Source organism: Ilyonectria robusta, assembly GCF_021365365.1.
Source record: "Ilyonectria robusta strain PMI_751 chromosome Unknown BGZ61scaffold_16, whole genome shotgun sequence".
In the NCBI taxonomy this organism is placed as follows: Eukaryota; Fungi; Ascomycota; class Sordariomycetes; order Hypocreales; family Nectriaceae; genus Ilyonectria; species Ilyonectria robusta.
The window spans coordinates 720,874-739,542 of NW_025764450.1; the positions used below are offsets into that span (position 1 = coordinate 720,874).

The 18,669-nt window shown below is 49.7% G+C and overlaps 6 protein-coding genes across 6 annotated transcripts; 2 read left to right on the forward strand and 4 right to left on the reverse strand.

Annotated features, from left to right (window-relative positions):
- Window positions 1-3,137: 3,137 nt before the first annotated feature.
- Window positions 3,138-5,879, forward strand: BGZ61DRAFT_496026 (uncharacterized protein; the record flags this gene model as incomplete). Its single annotated transcript, XM_046250966.1, has 7 exons — window positions 3,138-3,228; window positions 3,303-3,357; window positions 3,428-3,807; window positions 3,864-3,932; window positions 3,987-4,558; window positions 4,614-5,135; window positions 5,190-5,879. The coding sequence occupies 7 exons, from the start codon at window positions 3,138-3,140 to the stop codon at window positions 5,877-5,879; spliced, it is 2,379 nt and encodes a 792-aa protein (XP_046101590.1).
- BGZ61DRAFT_456194 (fungal-specific transcription factor domain-containing protein) lies at window positions 5,763-8,455 on the reverse strand. Its single transcript, XM_046246472.1, has 3 exons — window positions 8,239-8,455; window positions 6,102-8,166; window positions 5,763-6,049 (listed from the first exon to the last, which is right to left on the reverse strand). The coding sequence occupies exons 1-3, from the start codon at window positions 8,302-8,304 to the stop codon at window positions 6,015-6,017; spliced, it is 2,166 nt and encodes a 721-aa protein (XP_046101591.1). The 5' UTR covers window positions 8,305-8,455; the 3' UTR covers window positions 5,763-6,014.
- Window positions 8,456-9,808: 1,353 nt separating this feature from the next.
- Window positions 9,809-10,893, reverse strand: BGZ61DRAFT_535092 (uncharacterized protein; the record flags this gene model as incomplete). The annotated part of the gene is made up of 2 exons (XM_046254229.1): window positions 9,809-10,732; window positions 10,786-10,893. 2 exons carry the CDS (start codon window positions 10,891-10,893, stop codon window positions 9,809-9,811), a joined length of 1,032 nt encoding a protein of 343 aa, XP_046101592.1.
- Window positions 10,894-11,815: 922 nt separating this feature from the next.
- Window positions 11,816-12,767, forward strand: BGZ61DRAFT_357933 (RTA1 like protein-domain-containing protein; the record flags this gene model as incomplete). The annotated part of the gene is made up of 3 exons (XM_046240922.1): window positions 11,816-11,969; window positions 12,026-12,274; window positions 12,337-12,767. The coding sequence occupies 3 exons, from the start codon at window positions 11,816-11,818 to the stop codon at window positions 12,765-12,767; spliced, it is 834 nt and encodes a 277-aa protein (XP_046101593.1).
- Window positions 12,768-13,135: 368 nt separating this feature from the next.
- On the reverse strand, window positions 13,136-15,598 carry BGZ61DRAFT_590436 (fungal-specific transcription factor domain-containing protein). Its single transcript, XM_046256631.1, has 4 exons — window positions 15,468-15,598; window positions 15,111-15,404; window positions 14,582-15,061; window positions 13,136-14,530 (listed from the first exon to the last, which is right to left on the reverse strand). Exons 1-4 carry the CDS (start codon window positions 15,582-15,584, stop codon window positions 13,295-13,297), a joined length of 2,127 nt encoding a protein of 708 aa, XP_046101594.1. The 5' UTR covers window positions 15,585-15,598; the 3' UTR covers window positions 13,136-13,294.
- Window positions 15,599-16,091: 493 nt separating this feature from the next.
- Window positions 16,092-17,819, reverse strand: BGZ61DRAFT_395132 (RmlC-like cupin domain-containing protein). The gene is made up of 4 exons (XM_046242916.1): window positions 17,478-17,819; window positions 17,330-17,416; window positions 16,443-17,264; window positions 16,092-16,393 (listed from the first exon to the last, which is right to left on the reverse strand). Exons 1-4 carry the CDS (start codon window positions 17,784-17,786, stop codon window positions 16,163-16,165), a joined length of 1,449 nt encoding a protein of 482 aa, XP_046101595.1. The 5' UTR covers window positions 17,787-17,819; the 3' UTR covers window positions 16,092-16,162.
- Between the last annotated feature and the right edge of the window lie 850 nt (window positions 17,820-18,669).

Here is an 18,669-nt window from a genome sequence, read left to right on the forward strand (position 1 = left end):
TTTTTTCAACCACGCATTATGTCGTCAATAAGCAATGAGGCAAATATCAATCTTGCCCTTCAAGCCCTTCAGAAAGACCCTCAATTAACTCCCTACCGCGCCTCAAAGATCTATAAGATCTCTCGCCATACTCTACTACGCCAACGCGCCGGCATTACTTCGCGACGCAATACTATGCCCAATTCGCGTAAACTATCTGATCTAGAGGAACAGACTCTTCTTGAGTATATTCTTGACCTAGATTCGCGAGGGTTTCCCCCGCGACTGAGCGGTGTGGAAGAAATGGCCAACCGATTGCTCGCCGACCGCGACGCGTTACCTGTCGGCAAGCGCTGGGCTTCTAACTTCGTCAGGCGACAACCAGAGCTTAAGATGCGTTTTTTTCGTAAATATGACTATCAGAGGGCTAAATGCGAAGATCCAACCATTATTCGCAATTGGTTCCGGCTTGTGGAGAATACAATCGCGAAATATGATATCGACCTAGCCGATATCTACAACTTTGATGAGACCGGCTTTATGATAGGCATAATCGCAAGCGGAATGGTTGTTACAGGCGCAGAAAGGCGTGGAAACCCGAAATCAGTTCAGCCTGGAAACCGGGAATGGGTCACGGTCATTCAGGCGATTAATGCAGAAGGCTGGGCGATCCAGCCATTTATCGTGGTTGCAGGCCAATATCACCTCGCTAACTGGTACCAAGAAAGCAACCTCCCGGGCGATTGGGCTATTGCAACGACTCAAAATGGCTGGACTGACAATAAGATGGGTCTTGAGTGGCTTAAGCATTTTGATCAGTATATAAAGGATCGATTGATCGGTCGCTATCGTCTTCTAATCCTCGATGGGCACGAAAGTCACCACTCCGTCGACTTTGAGAAATATTGTGAGGAGAATCAGATTATTACGCTTTGTATGCCGCCTCATTCGTCTCACCTACTTCAGCCTCTTGATGTCGGGTGCTTTGGGCCGCTTAAAACAGCCTATGGTCGAGCAATTGAGCAATTGATCAGATGCTCTATAACCCACGTTTCGAAGACCGAGTTCTTCCCAGCCTTCTACGCTGCCCACGCAGCCGCTATGACAAGGAGTAATATTGAAGGAGGTTTTCGAGGAGCTGGACTTGTTCCCCTAAACCCAGAAAATGTCATATCGAAGCTTGATGTGCAGCTACGGACTCCAACACCGGCTGTAGAGGAGGTCGGCCTCCCCGACCCTTGGGTCTCGAAGACCCCAAAGACAGTGCTTGAGGCCAGTTCGCAGTCTGAATATCTTGAAAGACGAATGAGAAGGCATCAGAGCAGCTCTCCAGCATCAATTCTCGAGGCGCTTAAGTCACTTTCAAAGGGAACAAAGGCAATAATGCATCAGAATGCTCTATTAAAAGCTGAGAACCAGATCCTTCGATAGGCAAATGAGACTCTTAGCAAGCGGCGCAGAGCAAAGAAAACCCGCCTATGTAAAGGAGGGAAGATGACTTTAGATGAGGGCAGGGGTGAGATAGATCAGAGAGACGTTGATGCACAGGTAGCAGCTGAATCGTTGAGAAGTAGTGGTCGAGGGAGGTCAGCGATACCGAGGGAAAGGCGCTGTGGAACTTGTGGAAAGGCCGGTCATAATGTAAGGACCTGTCAGACTATAATTAAGACCTCTGAGGAAGAGCATAGCGATTAGTTTTAATTGATTGATTGTATTGTTGTGGTTTTATTGAGGTTTGAATCTTAGAGGTTAGGAAAAATTGTGCACTTGCTTGTATTGTGCACTCGCTTATCATATACGTTATATTATATATAAAAAGATATAAATAAATTAAATTAAATTTATTTTCTAAAAAAATTAAAAAAGAGGAAAAAAAGAATTATATTATAGAGAAATTATAAACTTTAAATATTTTTTAAGCCTATATTAAGCAAACTAGTGGGCTATATTTTGATGCTTTATAAGATAGATGCAGGCCGACACAACCCGAAATTCTAAGCTGTCCCTGAGCTCTCCCTGAGCTCTCCCCGAGCCGTCCCCGAGCCGTCCCTGAGACGTCTTGATTAGGATTTAGACGCTAACCAAATCGAGAAATTTTGCACTGCAAGTTTGGGAACGTAGAACAGCTACTGACGATTCCTAATTGGGCTGCATTGCCTGGGGGGTTCCATCAAGTTGGGCGGGGATCAACGAAGAAAGGGGGATGAGAGGTCCTTCGTAATCCTGTCCTCGAACACTACACTAGGGAACGTCGCCGATTTATATGGGGTTTTTAGAGCCGGAATTTCCGAATCTTGTTCGCTGTTAAATGGTAGAGTAACTGTGGAAATATAAATCTTAGGATAATTGGAACCTTGACAAAGCAATTCGAGAGATTAAAGCTAGTCAGACAGGAAATACAGATCAGCCTAATTTACCATCCCACTCACCTCCCAGAGCGCTTAATCTTTTTAATTGTGTTAACTGCCACCCGTCTTGACCATAATCCACCACTTTGCCTTCTCCATTCAATCGCACTCTACCCTATTACTCTACCGTCGGCTCCTTCTCTGTCGACAATCATCTTGATTAACACTACTGTGTTTATTTATTAGCTAGGGCTAAATTTGCCTGATACAAAAATAGCCTGTAATGAAAATGCATAACATTTGCATTGTCGTAGTAGCTTGATTGCTCTCCCCTTCGAAATGAGGGGGAATCTTCCCGGCCCCCCAACTCCACATACCGGAGTTCCCGTGCCACTAGAGGAACAAGTTTGCGGGGTCATGCATACAACTCCTTTTCGGTGCGTGATGATTGGCAAATCCAGGATTCTCGCTCTCGGCCTTGTAATCGAGCCCTGCACTCCGGACGCCACAAAGATTCGTAACATCATATCGCAAGCCGTTGAGAGGTTCATTTGGCTTAAATGCGGAGCAGCCTACTCCCCCGCACATCCCCAGAGCCGAGGCGTTCCGGGGGTGGAGTTATAAGACCAACTCTGTGCCCTCATGGGGAACGCTTATTAACATCCCGGCCCCTCCTCATTCCCGACACAGTCTCCCCTTCGCTTTGGGACCTTTACTCTGCTGTATTTGCAATTCCGGTGGCTTGCGTGCTCAGTATCACTCGGAGAAGCCCTTCTTTCTCTCGGAGTGCTATTAATTGACACTGACGCCATGGGTGATGATGAGCTATCCATATTCCAGTGTGGGTTATGCAAGCGCAACTTCAAGCGCCTGGATCACCTAGCACGCCATGTCCGTTCACGTCCGCTCTCTTCGCCCTTTCCGCCGGTACACAGCTTGATTACGGAAGATATGGATTGCTAACATAGCTTCCAGATACTCAATCAAGACCGTATAAGTGTCACATCTGCCCCAAGGCTTTCACAAGAACGTGCGTGGTACATGCTTCCTCAACTTGTCTCGAGCGGAGCGTAGAGCTGAACCCATTTGTGTCGCACTAGAGATCTTCTGAGAAGACACGTTGCGAGTCACGAATCTCAAACAAACTCACCAAATGAAGATACCCCAAGCTCCCACCGCGGTCTGTCTTCACGGGTAACACAGGCATGTCGAGCCTGCGCTTCCCATCACTTAAGGTGCTCCGAGGAGAAGCCATGTCGGCGTTGCAAGAAGAGGGGGATCAGGTGTATTTGGAACAATCCATTGGACCAGGATGACCCTTGCATTTCTCTTGATTGTGATCATCAATCTGAAGAACCGCCAGATGCTCAGAGTGCAGACCTGGGATTCCCAAATAACCTGACCTTGCCCTTGCTGCTTCTCGTGGAGCGAGGTACAAGTAGTCCGACCCAGGACGTCATTAATGCCCTGCCAGATTTGGGTGAATATTCCTGATCAAAACGAAAAACTTGGGCTTATCACTAACTGACCAACTAGATCCTTCGTTGAAATTTGACGTTGAGCAGTTCACATTCGAGTTTCCCGACCCAAACCTCCTCTCCGGAAGTTAGCCTTACCATGGTCTAGTCGATCTGGACATAAACGCTAGTATGGAACTAGACGACGTTGACGTCCAATTCTTGAACAACTACAACTCCAACATTCCTTTTGAATTCGACAGTATATCTCAGCCAGAAAGGAGCGCCGCGCACTCAACACCTAGCCCCCTCAGTACCGAAGCCTTCGAAACGTTGTACTGGCGCTTCCGACCAAATAAAAAGGATTGCCAGGGAAGCGAGGAGCGGTATCTATCAATGCCTTCAAACGGTCATACATCACCAGAGTCACGAGTCCACCTTGAGAAACGAGTAACCTGCAGTGAGCTTGGAATGGCTGCACGAGACAAGATCCTCGCCATGGTGGTTAAGTGCTGTCGTCCAGAGAACTCATTTCGGGCTGCCTCATCTTTTCCGTCCGTCAAACTGCTCGATACACTGTTGCAATATTATTTGACATCTCCCGTCGCAAGTGCAGCCTCATTTCTGCACCTAGCAACCTTTGATCCAAATACAAGGCGACCCGAGTTGGTGGCCATCATGGCTGCTGCCGGGGCTGCCTTGACATCCGATCCTGCCCTCACAAAGCTTGGCTACGCCATTCAAGAATGTGTTAGAGTGGCCGTTATAAGACTTGTGAGTATCATAGACAAACCAACCCCTCTTCTTCACCATTGCTGACCAGTCCGAGTGGGAGGAGGACAACACTATGGCCAGGGATCTAGAGCTATCGCAAGCATTCCTCCTTACCCTCGAGATAGGCCTTTGGAGTGGGCATAGTCGAAAGGTCGAGATTGCAGAGGGCCTCCTACAACCATTATTGACCATGCTTCGTCGTGATGGGAAGTTGAAGCGCTCGGCCTATCCTGAGATCACCATGAGCCACGACCTTGAAGGTGCAGCCCTCGAGCGAACCTGGCTCGCGTGGGTTGAGTCCGAGTCATACAAAAGGCTCTCTTTTAGACTCTTGTCACATGATGCCAGTTGCTCCATGGCTTTGCTAGCCAATCCCCTAATATCGTATGCGGAATTCTCTGCCCCTCTTCCATTGTCGGAGGAGATCTGGTCCTCCGACTCGGCCGAGCATTGGAAAGCAGCCTGGTTGAGTCGAACCAACGGCCGGATATTCAACATTGGCGATTTTCTGACCGATCCAGAGACCCTGATCATGCACCGCGATACCGTTGACGTGATGGCGGCTAGCTTTGCCATGGTATCGTGCTCTTGGAGTCTTTGCCGGGAGTTTATTCAACTCAACTCCCTTCAGCGATCGCGCAAACATCAGTGGAACGCACTGGTCATGTCGTCGAGGCATGAGGAGCTCTCAAGATTGGTCGACAATATTCGAACGGTTGCCAGCCTCCACCTCACTCCGGCTACCAAGGTCACCATGCGGCTTGAACTCGTGCTGTTGCATCTCCACATGCAATTTGAAGACATACAAATTTTTGCTGGACTCGAGGGGCCAGACCAAGCTCGTTCTATGCAGCCTTTCATATGCGAATGGGCTCAATCCGAGTCTGCAAGAAGATCTGTTTACCACGCCGCTCAGATCATCAGAGGAGCCAGGGAGCTTTCGCGAGCTTCGGTCGATCCCATCACAGCCATCATGCTCTACCACGCGAGCCTGGCTTTTCTGGCTTATGGGCTCCTCGCAAAACCCCAGGTGGATAATTGGGGGACCTCATCGACGGCTCCAGATTCTGCCGAAGAGATATTTCTGGATCAGCCAGAAGACCTCACCATGCGCAGATTCCTTCAGCATGGACACGGCAGCCCGTGTATTCGTTCCACTGGTTCTGGGACTGTGCACTTGGCAGATCCCAAAAGCATTATGAGGGTCGTGATTGACATTCTCCGATCTAACTATGACAACCGCCCAAAACCTCATCTTACTGAAAAACTCATACAACTAATGACGGGTCTAGAAGAATCATTAGCTGGGGTGACTTGTTAATTGTGTTTTTATACGACGACAATACAATTATATGCCTGAATCATTCATCTACACCATACAACTTGGTCTAGTTCGTACGAGTGAGATGCTGTGATAATTGGATGTTATCTACGGAGTCGCACGGCTAGGCTAGATTTAAAACAGGCACCAAACCCTGAATCTGCTGTCAACTAAATAGAGATATTAGATGGATGCCAGAAATAGCTATGTGGAAAGACTCACCTTTTCCTAACCATTCTAACCAGGTAAGCCCCGGCTCACGGTCCCTGATCTCCCATATATGACGCAAGGCGCCAATCAAATCACCGCGGTTGTAGAAAAGTCCTTTGCGCACACGGAGTCTTCTGACTATCGCGGCTCTCATTGACGAATCTACGGCCTCACACCCGGCGGTGAAGAGTGGGAAGATGATCGCATACGATGTACGAGAGTCTTGGTCGATGTTTCCGATTTTCCCAACAACGATACCCACGTGATGGCGTATTAGTGTTGCCGTAGAAGGCATGCCCTTAAGCCGTGCGTATAATAGGATGACTGCTGCAGAATGCATTGACTCGTTGAGGGACCCAAGCTCAATAGGATCTGCACTCCTGCTGTGTGAAGTCACGAAATCGCGGGTTCGAGCGCTCCGCAGTGAAGCCTCTACTACCTCGACCTGTGCGTTTAAATTCGGATCCGACAGCTCGAGTTGGCCGGTTGCAGCCCATTTTGACTGCTGCAGCTCGAGAAGCTGACCTAGTCTGAGAAGCGGGTTGATTAGACGTGGTGAAAAGGCCAAGACGGGATGGCTGGTCCAGTTCTGAAAGTCGGCGCAGAAATTTTGACCGATTTCTTCCTCGTCCATTTCAAGCATATCGTAGGTGTTGTGCCAATATTCTGGTCTGGCTTGTCGCAAGGAGCAGAGGGTCGCTATCCTACTCCACCGCAGGAGAGCCAGGATAAGACGAGCTGGTATGGAAGGAACACGCTTGCGCTGTCGAAGATTGTTGAGAAAGGTCCCCGCAAGGCTCCATGCTACCTCAAGATGGGTTTCTCTCTGCTCTGGCCCGTAAAGATGTAGAAATAGACCGACAGTAATCTTGGCAAGGAGCTTCTCGTCATTTGACTCCAAGCCCATAGCATGGGGGACGACAGCCAGCGAGGCCTCTCTGGCAGTTTCTCTCATGAGCGGAAGGAATTTCTGATCCTGAGTTGAAGCCTGATATTGAAACGCACTGAAGTAGAAGATTGCAGCCCGCAAGTCATCGTCGAAGAGAGCCATGCGAGGCAAGGTAACGACGAATGGATCCTGGAAGTCTTGCATATGAGCAAAGTGCTTTGGGTCCAGGCACAAGAATCCGTTTCTGGTGACATGAAGAAAGTGCTGCCAGAGAAATCGACGAGGTGCAGACACGAGCATGTCAGCGGGCCATGGCATCGGGCAGTATAACATTGCTGGTACTTCTGATGCCGCAGGCTGCCATACATTATCGACACGGGACACCATAGTCCCGGGGTCAAATACCCCGACACTGAGATCGGTGGGAGTATTTGGCTCATAGAGGAATGGGGTGTCTAAGTTTGTGATCGTGGCCGCGTCGTATGCGTCATTATTAATGTAGTTGGAGGTTGTATCTTGGTTCCCTTGCTGCATGACCTGAAGAGCTTCCGAGCAGGGAGTCAGCGGCACTTGGGGCAGCTCCTCCAGCCACGACGCATCGTTGAAGATGCCACCTTGGAGAGGAATTCTGGGACTAGGTTGATCCAGTGTGATTTGCCTAGCATCCATTAGAGAATCGATGCCTAAACTCGTAGCTGTCATGGGTGGTTCAGACGGTAGCCGGGATATCACGGAGCCTTCTTCCTGGTCCGGTATGGTCTCGACGCGTCCCACCACGTTGGCAGGGGTTGAAGATCCGATTTGAGAATACTGGGCGTGAGATGCTGGCGTATCAACAAGTTCATGAAACCAGGCCGCATCATCAAAGAGGCCACTTTCAAGGGCGATAGTAGGGCTGGGTCGATCTAGTGACATTTGCCGGTTGTGTATCGGAAGCTCGATCGCTACATCCGGGGTGGCGATAGCTGCATCCGGAGTCGCGACGGGTGGTTCGGAGGGTGTCTGGGAGACCACTGGGTCCTTTTCCCGCTCTGATTTGTTCCTGGATCTTTCACCCTCGCTTTGTTGGGCGGCAGACTGGATGCGCGAGCCGCGAGAGCCAGGGATGCTCCAGGCCTTGAATGTCTGCGGTTGGCAGGCGACGTTGCGCTTTAGGCATTGCGAGCACTGTGGGTGTTTATGATCACACTATGGACGGTGTTTATTGTAAGTATCCATTTGACGCTTTGGACGATCTATGCGATGGAGCTTCGGACTTACTTTCCGTTTCTTACGGGAGCATTGAAGGCATGCACCGCTGCTACGTTGGGCTCGATTTGGAGGCATTGGAAACGTCACACGTGGCCCCAACACGGCTTTTGTGTCGTTTAGTGATTCAGGGGGTTAAGATATCTGAGGCAAATGGATGTGCAGCGGGGAGTCGTAGCACAGCGTGGTTTGGACGTATCCAAGGTGCTCCGTATGTGGGCTTGAGGTTACGCATCGGGAGAGAAGCCATTGAAAGCGCGACGTCAGTCAGAAGTTGAGTTGCAATCAAGCGGGGGCATTACATAATCTCGCCTTAGCTCATGCTAGCGTGCCAGAGAAGTCCAGATAAGAGTTTCCTTGTACGGGGAGGATTGATTGGTATTATTGTTGGTAAATCTATTTCAATACTTGATTACAAGAAAATTGAATTGAGCAAAATATCTTCTCTTCGTACATAATCTCAAATGATTATTTTTCAAAACAGCAAGCTTGAATATGCAGACAAACTAACCTCTAGTAGTTAGCACCAAACCACGCCCCTATCTTAACCTGACCCTTTACTGACATGACCTGATTCTCTCTACTATCCGGTGGGTTGATTTATTTAACCCAGCCTACTGAGCTCACTTAATACAGTCAATTAAAATGGGTTGAATGAGCCATTAAATGTTGTCTGACCCGGTATGACAGAGCCTTGACAGTAGCAGCTAAGCCCGTAAAAGCTGCTACAGCTTGTTACGGTCGGGTGGTTCTAGCGCCTTTTAACCCCTATGGCCTAGGCTCTTACAGGTCGAAGAGCCCTATTGGTAGTACTCAAAGTTCAAATGCCGAACTAACTTACCCTATAGTAACCTCAAAATAAACCAACCTATTTTTTTTATGAAGAGGGCAATTCTTTAATCTCAATTAGCTGAGATATAAAATGCTATATGTTCTATTCCAATTATCTCACAGTCTAATCTACTGTGCCTTTTGATACTCGGTTTTATCCTACATATATGCCCGTTTGCTTACAATTCGATTCCAGCGTTGATTTCAAGAGTTTAGTATATTACCCGGGAGAAGGGACGAACTCCATGTTGCTATAATTTCATTTTAGTTACATTATCTGATAAGATAGCCTTATTGTGAGCATGAATCCGGCACACGGAAGAGTTAATCGGGGGTTCAGATTGCATAGTCCGACCGATACCTACCCTCGTAATACGCGTACAAGTCAGTGGTTGACTCCCACTTGCTTTTGATGTTAAAACCGGCACATAGCGAGGTTTCATTATAGTTTCCCGTCACATGGTAGAGCTGTTGTTAAAACCTACGTTGTACAGGGTAATTCCATCAGATGGTCGGCTCAGAGACAGTTTGTGTACCAACTCAGCACAGTTGGTTCAGAGCCTGTGGAAAATGGAAGTGAACAACGCCACGGCATGAACTACTATAAGCATTGGGACAGGCTTAAAAATGTTCTCTTATTGTTTGCAACTACTTGGTCTTTAATCTACCTAATGATATTAGATAAGGCCAATAAAGAAACGAAAACAAGAAGAAAAGACCAACCAAGTCAGCCAAGGATACTCGAATTCCACTAGCTCTGGAAAATTGTAATCATCTCCACCACTCCATAACCTGTTTTCTGCCCAAAGAAACGCCCAGAAGCGGTGGCATATCCAGCATAGACGGTATCAGCAAGCTGCTTCGATCCGTATATCTCCTGGTCGGGGAGCACAGACTTGACCACTAGGCGATCTCCATTCTCAAACTTCAAGGTCCAGCTGAGGGGATATGTGATGTTGGTTTTGGGAGACGTCCAAGTGTTGTCCATGTTTGCCGTCATCTCCAAAGCGACAATGTACTGGGACTCTTCTCCAATGCGAACCGTAGCGAACCGGTAGGTGGTGGCAGAAAGCTGGGGAATATCGTAAACCCATATACTGGCTTTGACTGACGACCCGGGAAAGTGAAGCTCAAACCAGGTCCAGTTCTGAGGAGCACCGCCGCCCTTCTGATGATCGTACCAGGTAAAAGACTTCGAAGGGTTGACTTTGATAACCTTATCTCCCACCGTGATAGTTCCTTTGGTCTTGCAGGCTGGAAGAGACCACTGCGTGGTGTTGGAGTAACCCTGTCCGAAGGTGAAGGCTCCCCCACCGGCGTTCAAGATGACCTTTGAAGAGGCTTCTAAAGTAAAGCTGAATGCGTAATCCTTTGTTGATACATGGTTGTACATGGCTGAAATCCTGTCCTCGGAGTTTGATCCAATGCCGCAGTTGGTCAGGCGAACATCGAGCGAGTTTGAAGTGCGCTCGGATGCATCCAGTAATTCAGCATAGTCGACATGGCTCCAGTATTTCAGCGTGTCCAGCTCAAGAACCGACGACTTACAAACAGCCCCAAGGATGTGCATGACAGCCAGGTACTGTTTACCGGTGGTTGAAGTGAGAAACGTGCTTGTCCAGTAGGAGCCGCCTACCTGATCCTCTGAGAGATCGTATCGAGCAGGCACACGGGACTAGTTTAAAAGTTAGATTTGGATTGCAGGAATGAGTAACGTCTAATTCTTACATTGATGTAAGTCGAATGATGGTCGGCTTGAAAGTTGACAAGGCTGCGGTGGACGTCGAAGGCGGTGCAAACAGTGACCAAGGCTAACAAAAAGAGGGAATGGACCATGTTGATTGTTTATTCTTAAAAATCAGGTTAGATTTGGCAATGGGACTCTGACAAATGATAAGAGGTCGTCGTCGAATATACATATAGCCATCTGAAGCATTACCCGCGAAAGTTGACCATCGTCGTCAATTTACTTGCTTGACATCTCGGGACTGCAAAGTCAACCGAGACCCTCCGGTCGGAGCACAAGGCAAAATCACCCCCATCCTCCGGGTCAGTGCTTTCGGCGGCTTGTTACTGAAGCTCCGCGTTTGATCTGATTGCGCTGAATCAGCGGAGGATTTTGCACATTGCACTAAGACAGGGGTGGCATCGTTGAGCCCTACGGTCCACCACAGGGGCCATTGAAAGAGGCCGCCAGCAAATCCGTGCCCTTTTCCCAGGCAGAAATTAGAGGATGAGGCTCACCCTGCACAAGTCACCGACTAGGACGAATTGAAAGCAAAGTCGGAGGTCGGTGGCGGCGAGTTGAGCCCTCTAACCCCCGAGTCGGGGCTCGGCTACTATCTAAGAACCGAAGCACCGGCGACCGGATTTCACTGTCGAAGTAGCTAATTTCCATTGGTCTCAGAACCCACTGTGGCTTGTCGTCCAACTGGCTATCTCGTTTAGCCGCATCGCAGCAGGGGCGTCACATTCCTGCGCTCCACTCGAACACGGCCTCAATGCGACGCTGACCGTAGCTCTTAGGGCGTTGGCTTGGATTACAGACACCACAGTTGCCTACCGTACAGAGCCAGTACGGGTTTCGGCGACGAAACAACAGGTTAACAACCAGGCCGCGTCAACAGGCGGAGGCTGAGAGGCCATGTTAACAAGACCAGATCTGTCAGTGTATATAACATCCCACACTCCTCAAGTCCTCTCCTGTATCATCACACAGCCCTCAGATTACTAACAAGAGTCTTCTACGTCGCCCAAAATGGCCGGAGCCCCCGAGAAATACCAGTACGACCCGTCTCTCGCCGCTGCGGCCCTGTTCGCAGCATTGTTTGGGATATCCACTGCTGGCCATTTGTTCCAACTCATCCAAACCAGAACATGGTACTTCATCGCCTTCTTCCTCGGTTCACTGTGTAAGTCGACTTCCAGATCCCATCAAGATTCACACCATCTGATGCCCTATTTTTAGTTGAGGTGGTGGGCTACGCCGCACGAGCTGTCAATGCTTCCGAAAACCCCGACTACTCAACGGTTCCATTCATCATACAGACGCTTCTCCCGCTGCTGGGCCCGGCTCTCTTTGCCGCCTCCATTTACATGATATTGGGTCGGATCATCCGGGTTTTGGATGGAGAGCATCTCTCGCTTATTTCGACCAAGTGGTTGACCAAGATTTTCGTCTTTGGAGACATCTTCTCCTTCGCCATCCAGTGCATTGGTAAGTAGCTACGTTTCCCCCAAGCATATCGTTTGCACATGAACTGTGCTAATAGTTTGAAGGTGGTGGAGTTCTCGCTGGCGCAGATAGCAAAAGCGCTCTGGACCGCGGCCAGAACATCATCCTTGTCGGCTTGGCGATTCAAATCATCTTCTTCGGATGCTTCATTGCGGTGATATCCGTCTTTCACTATCGGGTTCTCAAGAACCCTACGCGAACCAGTGTCACTACCCACCTGCCCTGGGGACAGTTTATCTATGTTCTCTACTTCACCTCTCTTCTCATTATGGTTCGATCTATCTTTAGGGTTGCGGAATTTGCTGGGGGTGAGGGCAGCGCGCTTCAAACTTCCGAGGCCTACTTGTACTGTCTGGACACGGTGCTCATGTTCAGTTGTTGTGTGGCGTTCAATGTGTGGCATCCCAGTCGGGTGGTTTCGGCCCATGGACAGAAGGGTTATGGGGACGTCGAGCTTGGGAGTTCGGCTACTTAATATACTCCACTAATACCCTGAAGGAGGTTGCAAGTAGTCACCCATTGCAATAGCTTAATCGTGGGTTCAAGTTGGAGAAATGTATATGGAGGTTTCTCTTTTTCTTTGTTTTTCTTATGGTGCTGGAGGACTGGAGGCAAGGTGAATTTAGCTAATAGACAAGGAATGGGCTTCACAGGCATAAACTGCCGTTAATATGCTCAAGTTAACCCACGATCCAGTGAACTCGTGAAATATTTGTGATACCTGGTTCTGATCTTTTTTCCCAAGGTGTGTCATTTCGGGATGGAGTCGTCATTCAGATGTGATGATGATGATGATTTTATTCACGCCATACGGGTACAAAGTCGCGCAAATCAATCGACCATGTGGATATGTGGTCAATAAAAGAGTATTGAGATTACGGCAAGTTATTATACAATGTTTTACACTTGGTTTCTGGCTTTCCATGTGAGTTGGCTACTGGCGATCTCTCCGGAAGTTGCACACTTCCTTCCCGTCCTTCTCATATCTCAATATACCATGTATTAACCTTCTCTCTCCGGCATCTCCGGCATGTTCCAATCTGGCAGCGCTGCGTTCAGAGACATTGAGAATTCGTGATCCCATGGCATCGCTGGATTATGCCCCCCCGGAGGTAAGATTGGATCCCCGGGTTGGGGTGGCATGCCAAATGGCGTGCCAAGGGGCATATCGAACGGCACGTCGAATGGCACATCGAAAGACATTTCCGGAGGCATGTGGAATGCCTCATCGGAAGGTTTGTTTCCCCCTGGAAATATGCTTTGAAGTTTCTGTATGTACTCCGGGGGACTTGCGTAGTTCCCGTGACTCGCGCCCAACACCGCTTGCCGTAATCCCCAAGCCTTCAAGAGGAAGTTTGCGAGTGTGAGATTGGATTCTGGCGAAGCATAGAATAGATCTGGGTGGTACTCATACACTAATGGTATTTGCTTCCAAGCCTTCTCCACGAGCGTACCGGACGTCCGAAGGCAAAGCTGCGCAACCATGAAGAGGAAGATGTCGTGCTGGAAGTGCATCCGCATGAACCAGAGGAAGCCAGTACTTGGGACTGATTGGTAAAGGCTGACAGAATGCTCAACTGCGGTAATGGCAAGCTTGAAGAGGTTGTCTTTTGGCGTGTTTACCTCGACACCCCACTCGGGTTGATCGTGGGCCTGTCGCAACATGTGTTGGATCTTGTTGCAGACGGCGAGCTTCATCTGTATTGCCAGTTCATGGATTGGCCCGGCGGAAGGGTCGGAATACTTTTCCATGATGTCGTCAAGAGACGTTTCGATTGTTTCGGTGAGCTTCTTAAACTCGGCCGATTGATCCTGAAAATGCGTGCCGGAGCCAACAGCGCTGATCTCACTGCTGAGGACAATCGCGTGTAGATTGGGCCACCGGATGAGGAATTCTCCCATTTTGTACATTATTAAACACACAATCATCTCGGTTGGGCCTCTTCGGTCCTCAAAATATGCCGTTGCGTTGGGGAGAAGATCAGCGTCATTGAGATTCTTTATCATTTTGCAATCGCCTACTCGTGGGAGCAGTGTCGGACTCAAGCCCGACGCCATGGCAGACAGAGCATCGAGCATGACGATCTGCCACCAAATGCGTCTTCTCATTTCTGTCTCGAATGGAGAAAGCCCGAGGAGCTCGCCATCTCTGTGCAGCCCCATTTTCTGGGCAATGCGTATGCAGACGCCGTTCAAGACCCAAGTGGGATGCGATTTGGGGCGACTTTGGAGAGAGATCTACCAAGGTTAGTCATTATCAAACGAATTAAGATGCCCATTTTGCAATACCAGATGTAAAACTAATGCCTGAAGGGTCGTCAAGTCGTGAGACTTGAGAAACTCGACGCGGAGGAGGGTTATCCTGACTCCAGCAGAAAAGCGTCCAAGGGCAGCGTCTTTCGAGCTACCCAGAATGGATGAGCATTCACTCTCGGTGAGAGAAATGGTAGCCATGCTATAGATGGAGAACAATAGCGCCTCGACGTTCTTGGGCAAGTTTTGCGAACCACTCGTGGCCTCGACGAGATGCGGCTGAAGCGTCGGCGCATGTATCAGTTTTGTCAACGGATTGACTCGATCCAGATATACCTGCCAGAGGGAGAAGACTTGACCGGGCGAGGGTCGCAGTTTTTCCACGTCGATTTCTGGTGACAAGCCATTTCCAAACAGCAGGTATTCGTTATAGTCCGGCGTCACTTGGGACGGAGACCCTTCTTGTGAATCGCCACCAAGGTCATCCATATCCGTGAGCTCTCGCATTGCTCGCAGCTGCACCGAGATTAGCAGGGCGCCGAAGCATGGCGGGACTGGAAGCTACCTCTTCGTACACCTTGGTCCACAAGAAGCCGTCTGTGAACCGCGTACCGCCATCTTCAACAATGAGCTTCCCAGTGGGCTCCCAGTTCAAATCACGGGGTCCAGGCTGTGGTGTTAGTGAAGGATGTGGGATATCAGAAGTTGCATCCGATTCCGGGCGTTCCAACTTGGCATTCGCATTTGCGTACTCGGCCAAGAGCTGTTCACACCGCGCCAACCTGTTCTGCAGCTCGACCTTGGGCCGCCTTCTCTTTCGCGGCGGTGGAGGTGCACTTGCAACGCACTCTGCATTTGCCTGGACCATTTCACGAGTGAGCACAGGTGCAAGTATGCCTGAACGATGGTAGGGGAGGCGAACCTTGGTGCAGTTGGAACAGGGAAAATTCCTGTCGCATTTGACCTTCCGGCGTTGGCAGAGGACGCAAGCCTGGCCCCGCGGAAGCCTCGCGGGAGAGATGTCTGTCGAAGCCGACATGGGTTCTTTCAAGGGCATCACGGAATGCTCCAGGTCAAATATTTGCGGTTTCTGGGAGATGCGGAGACGCTTGTCCGTTATATCTTGCTCCAGTTCAGGGGAAGTTACAGCCTAACTACTACGTACACAGCCCTGTCTATTTAGCGGCGAAACACGAGCTTCTAAGTGACGTAAGCAGTTGATGTGAGGTCCTGGTATGTGGAACTAATTGGGTCTAGCGAATTGGCACAGCCACGGGAGTAAGATTACTTTCCAGCTGGACTGGGTTTCATGGCTTGACATGACTGGGACAGTTCTAACACACCATGTTTCTTATCTGATTGTTGTTATCAACGTGGCCTTGTACGAAGTACAGTACTCTGAACGCCTCAGGTGTGACTTGGAATAGGCATTGGCCCACTATTCCGTGGCCGATGGTAGGGTCGTATACGAAGTCCCACAAATGATCAAAGGGCACATACTTATTAGCAAATGGGCACTGGCTGCGAGGAGGGCTTTGGTAAGAAACGGGTCTGTAGATGACGATACATCATACTGAAGGCAGTCTTGTGAACCAAATCGAAATCGCCTCAGAATAGCTAGGTAGCTGGCGCTTTACTTGCACTCAAGATCCTTTCGACCTCCTCTTGGTGCGACGAGAAGTTGTCGATCAAGTCATCCCACATCTTGGGCTCATGTTCGTGCTTCTTGTCACTGTTCCAAGCCCAATCCGTAATCGTGAACTGCCGGCAGCTCTCGAACATGAATGCGATGGCGCCCTTGGAGATTTGGGTCTCGGGAGGCGGCTGCGCAGATGCTGCCTTGAATTCCTACATCCGAGTCAATAATTGTGTGCTTCAGGACGGTGAAGCGACTTACCTGATAGGCCACGCCGTGTGGCACCATGCCGCACTCAAACGAGATACCGCCGGGTTGAAACTCATCCGACCGTCCACCGTACTCGCCGTAAATCAACCCCATCAGCTCCGAGGCTGCATTGCGATGATAGTAGGGGGGTCTATATGTGTGTGAAGCCACATCCCATCGTGGCGAGAAGATGAGGAAATCTGCAAGTGGCGCGGCTGGGTCTCGGGACTTTGCTGTCAGGACGCAAAAGATGGACGGGTCGATATGGTCCACAGAGATTGACCCGACGTTGACGAATTTTGTCAAATCGTACTTGTAGGGCACGTAGTTCCCGTGCCAGGCAACTACATCAAAGGGGCAGTGGTTCTGCGTGCTCTTGAAGAATTGCCCTCCCATCTTATAGACGATTTCCCAGGGGTCGTCGCGTGTTATCTCGTATTTCGCCTTCGGATGCAGGAAATCACGAGCATTAGCAAGGCCATTAGCACCCAATGGGCCTAACTCTGGCAGCTCGAAGTTGGCGCCCCAAATTTCCAGGATGTAACCTCTCGTTGGGCCTTCGACGGAGACTCTGAAGCGCTGGCCCCGCTGGATCACGCAGATTTCGCCGGGTTGGACGTAGAGAGGCCCAAATTCGGTCTGGATATCCAGCGCACCCTGTTGCGGCATGATCAAAAAGTCACCGTCCGAGTTTACAAAGGCTCGTTTGTCCATGCTCTTTGTTGCGGTGAAGATATGAGTGGCAATCCCTTCTCGCAAGGTGGGATCGCCAGACCCGGCGACGGTACGAAGTCCAGATACGAAATCCGAACCTTCCGAAATGTCGAATGGAAGCTAGCAAGGCAATCACATAAATCAGATAGAGTAAGACAGACTCCTTGGGAGACGGATATACTTACCCAGGCGAGCTGTGTTGGGGACAGTTTAACACGAGGATTGAGGGGCAAGAAGCAACTCTCTGTCCCTTCAATCGGAGGCAGGTCAGTCTGCACCGCAAAATGTCAGCGGGAGGAGGCATTACATCCAAGAGCCTTAGTTAGAACTCACGAATCCCTGGTGGGCGACTGCGGGTCGTGCTCGGTAGAGCCACGCCTTCTTGTTCATGTGGCGCGGCGCAACAAACGCAGAAGCCGTCATTTGCTCCGTGTAAAGCCCGAATCTCGTACATCTCGGGTTGTTCTGGCCTCGAGGAATCGTCCCCGGGACTGCTTCGGACTCGAAATGATTGTTGAAGCCGGGTAGATACTCATACGGGTCGTTCTTCCTCACCGCAAACGAAGGAACGGCGCCATCTTTCTGAGTCTCGGCCCAGTGAAAGATGTTTTGGTACTCGTCTGGACGGGAAAGCGGAGGCATGGTCAAGGCGAGCGTGTCAATTGTGATGTAGAGTGGCAACAGACTAGTCTTTCTTTCCGCTAACGATCTTCACTTAAATAAGAAGCTGCAATTTTCCCTCAACCGCCTCATCCGAGGCTCGTTTTGATGACGTACCGTAGATCCGATTGTGGGGCGTAACGCGGGGTTGAGGCCATCCGTCGGTAGTTATATCCCGGTCCACAGGTGAATTGCCGAGCTAGAGGAGCTCTGAATTAAATAGACGTGATGGCTTCATTTTTGACCGAAGACTTCAACTTCTTGACTCTGTCTTCAAATAACTGCTAGTAGCTCATATCAAGCTGAGTTTCAGCTCGAACGTACATAGGCTAGCCATGCATAGTGAATGTTTATTCACCGCGAGGGAGGTTCAGCTCTCGCTTTTTGCCTGTTTGACAGATGCTCCCTCATTCGTCACTCGAAACAAGTGGAGATTGAACCGATTGATCCCAGGCTAAAAGCTATTCGGCCAATTGACCCCCTGACTCTCACCCTGTACAGGATGAGAGTCGGCCTATGCTTCGTTTCGGATGGATAAAACCGAGCGTTCCGTACATAGGCAGAGCTGGCTTCCCCCCCCCCCCCCCCTGTTTGTCTAGGCTCTTCGACGATGGGAATTGTACTATGTAGATCAAGTCTCTCCGAGAAGCGTATACGTCAGTTCCTATCAACACACTTGGCCCCTTCATCAATGTGCAGAAGATGCGCTTAGATTTCTTGGCGATTAGACAGGTCCCCAATACCCACAGTCATCCGTTCATTCTTGTCACCTAAACCATGGTTCATCCGACTTTATTGACATCTATTTTCATCCGAGTGTTGCAAAACTGTGGCTGTTGGGGCTAGAAGTTGAGCACTTAGTGGT

What these genes read in the sequence shown, in the direction of transcription:
- BGZ61DRAFT_395132 (XM_046242916.1), bottom strand. Translation starts at nt 17,786, where the DNA reads ATGCCTCCGCTTTCCCGTCCAGACGAGTACCAAAACATCTTTCACTGG. An exon ending in CAGTCGCCCACCAGGGATTC is followed by an intron (nt 17,417 to 17,477) that starts GTGAGTTCTAAC and finishes TTTGCGGTGCAG; the next exon opens with ACTGACCTGCCTCCGATTGA. An exon ending in CCCCAACACAGCTCGCCTGG is followed by an intron (nt 17,265 to 17,329) that starts GTAAGTATATCC and finishes TTGCCTTGCTAG; the next exon opens with CTTCCATTCGACATTTCGGA.
- BGZ61DRAFT_590436 (XM_046256631.1), bottom strand. Translation starts at nt 15,584, where the DNA reads ATGTCGGCTTCGACAGACATCTCTCCCGCGAGGCTTCCGCGGGGCCAG. An exon ending in GGACCAAGGTGTACGAAGAG is followed by an intron (nt 15,062 to 15,110) that starts GTAGCTTCCAGT and finishes ATCTCGGTGCAG; the next exon opens with CTGCGAGCAATGCGAGAGCT. An exon ending in AGGCATTAGTTTTACATCTG is followed by an intron (nt 14,531 to 14,581) that starts GTATTGCAAAAT and finishes TAACCTTGGTAG; the next exon opens with ATCTCTCTCCAAAGTCGCCC.
- BGZ61DRAFT_456194 (XM_046246472.1), bottom strand. Translation starts at nt 8,304, where the DNA reads ATGCCTCCAAATCGAGCCCAACGTAGCAGCGGTGCATGCCTTCAATGC. An exon ending in GCTCCCGTAAGAAACGGAAA is followed by an intron (nt 8,167 to 8,238) that starts GTAAGTCCGAAG and finishes CACCGTCCATAG; the next exon opens with TGTGATCATAAACACCCACA. An exon ending in GTTAGAATGGTTAGGAAAAG is followed by an intron (nt 6,050 to 6,101) that starts GTGAGTCTTTCC and finishes ATCTCTATTTAG; the next exon opens with TTGACAGCAGATTCAGGGTT.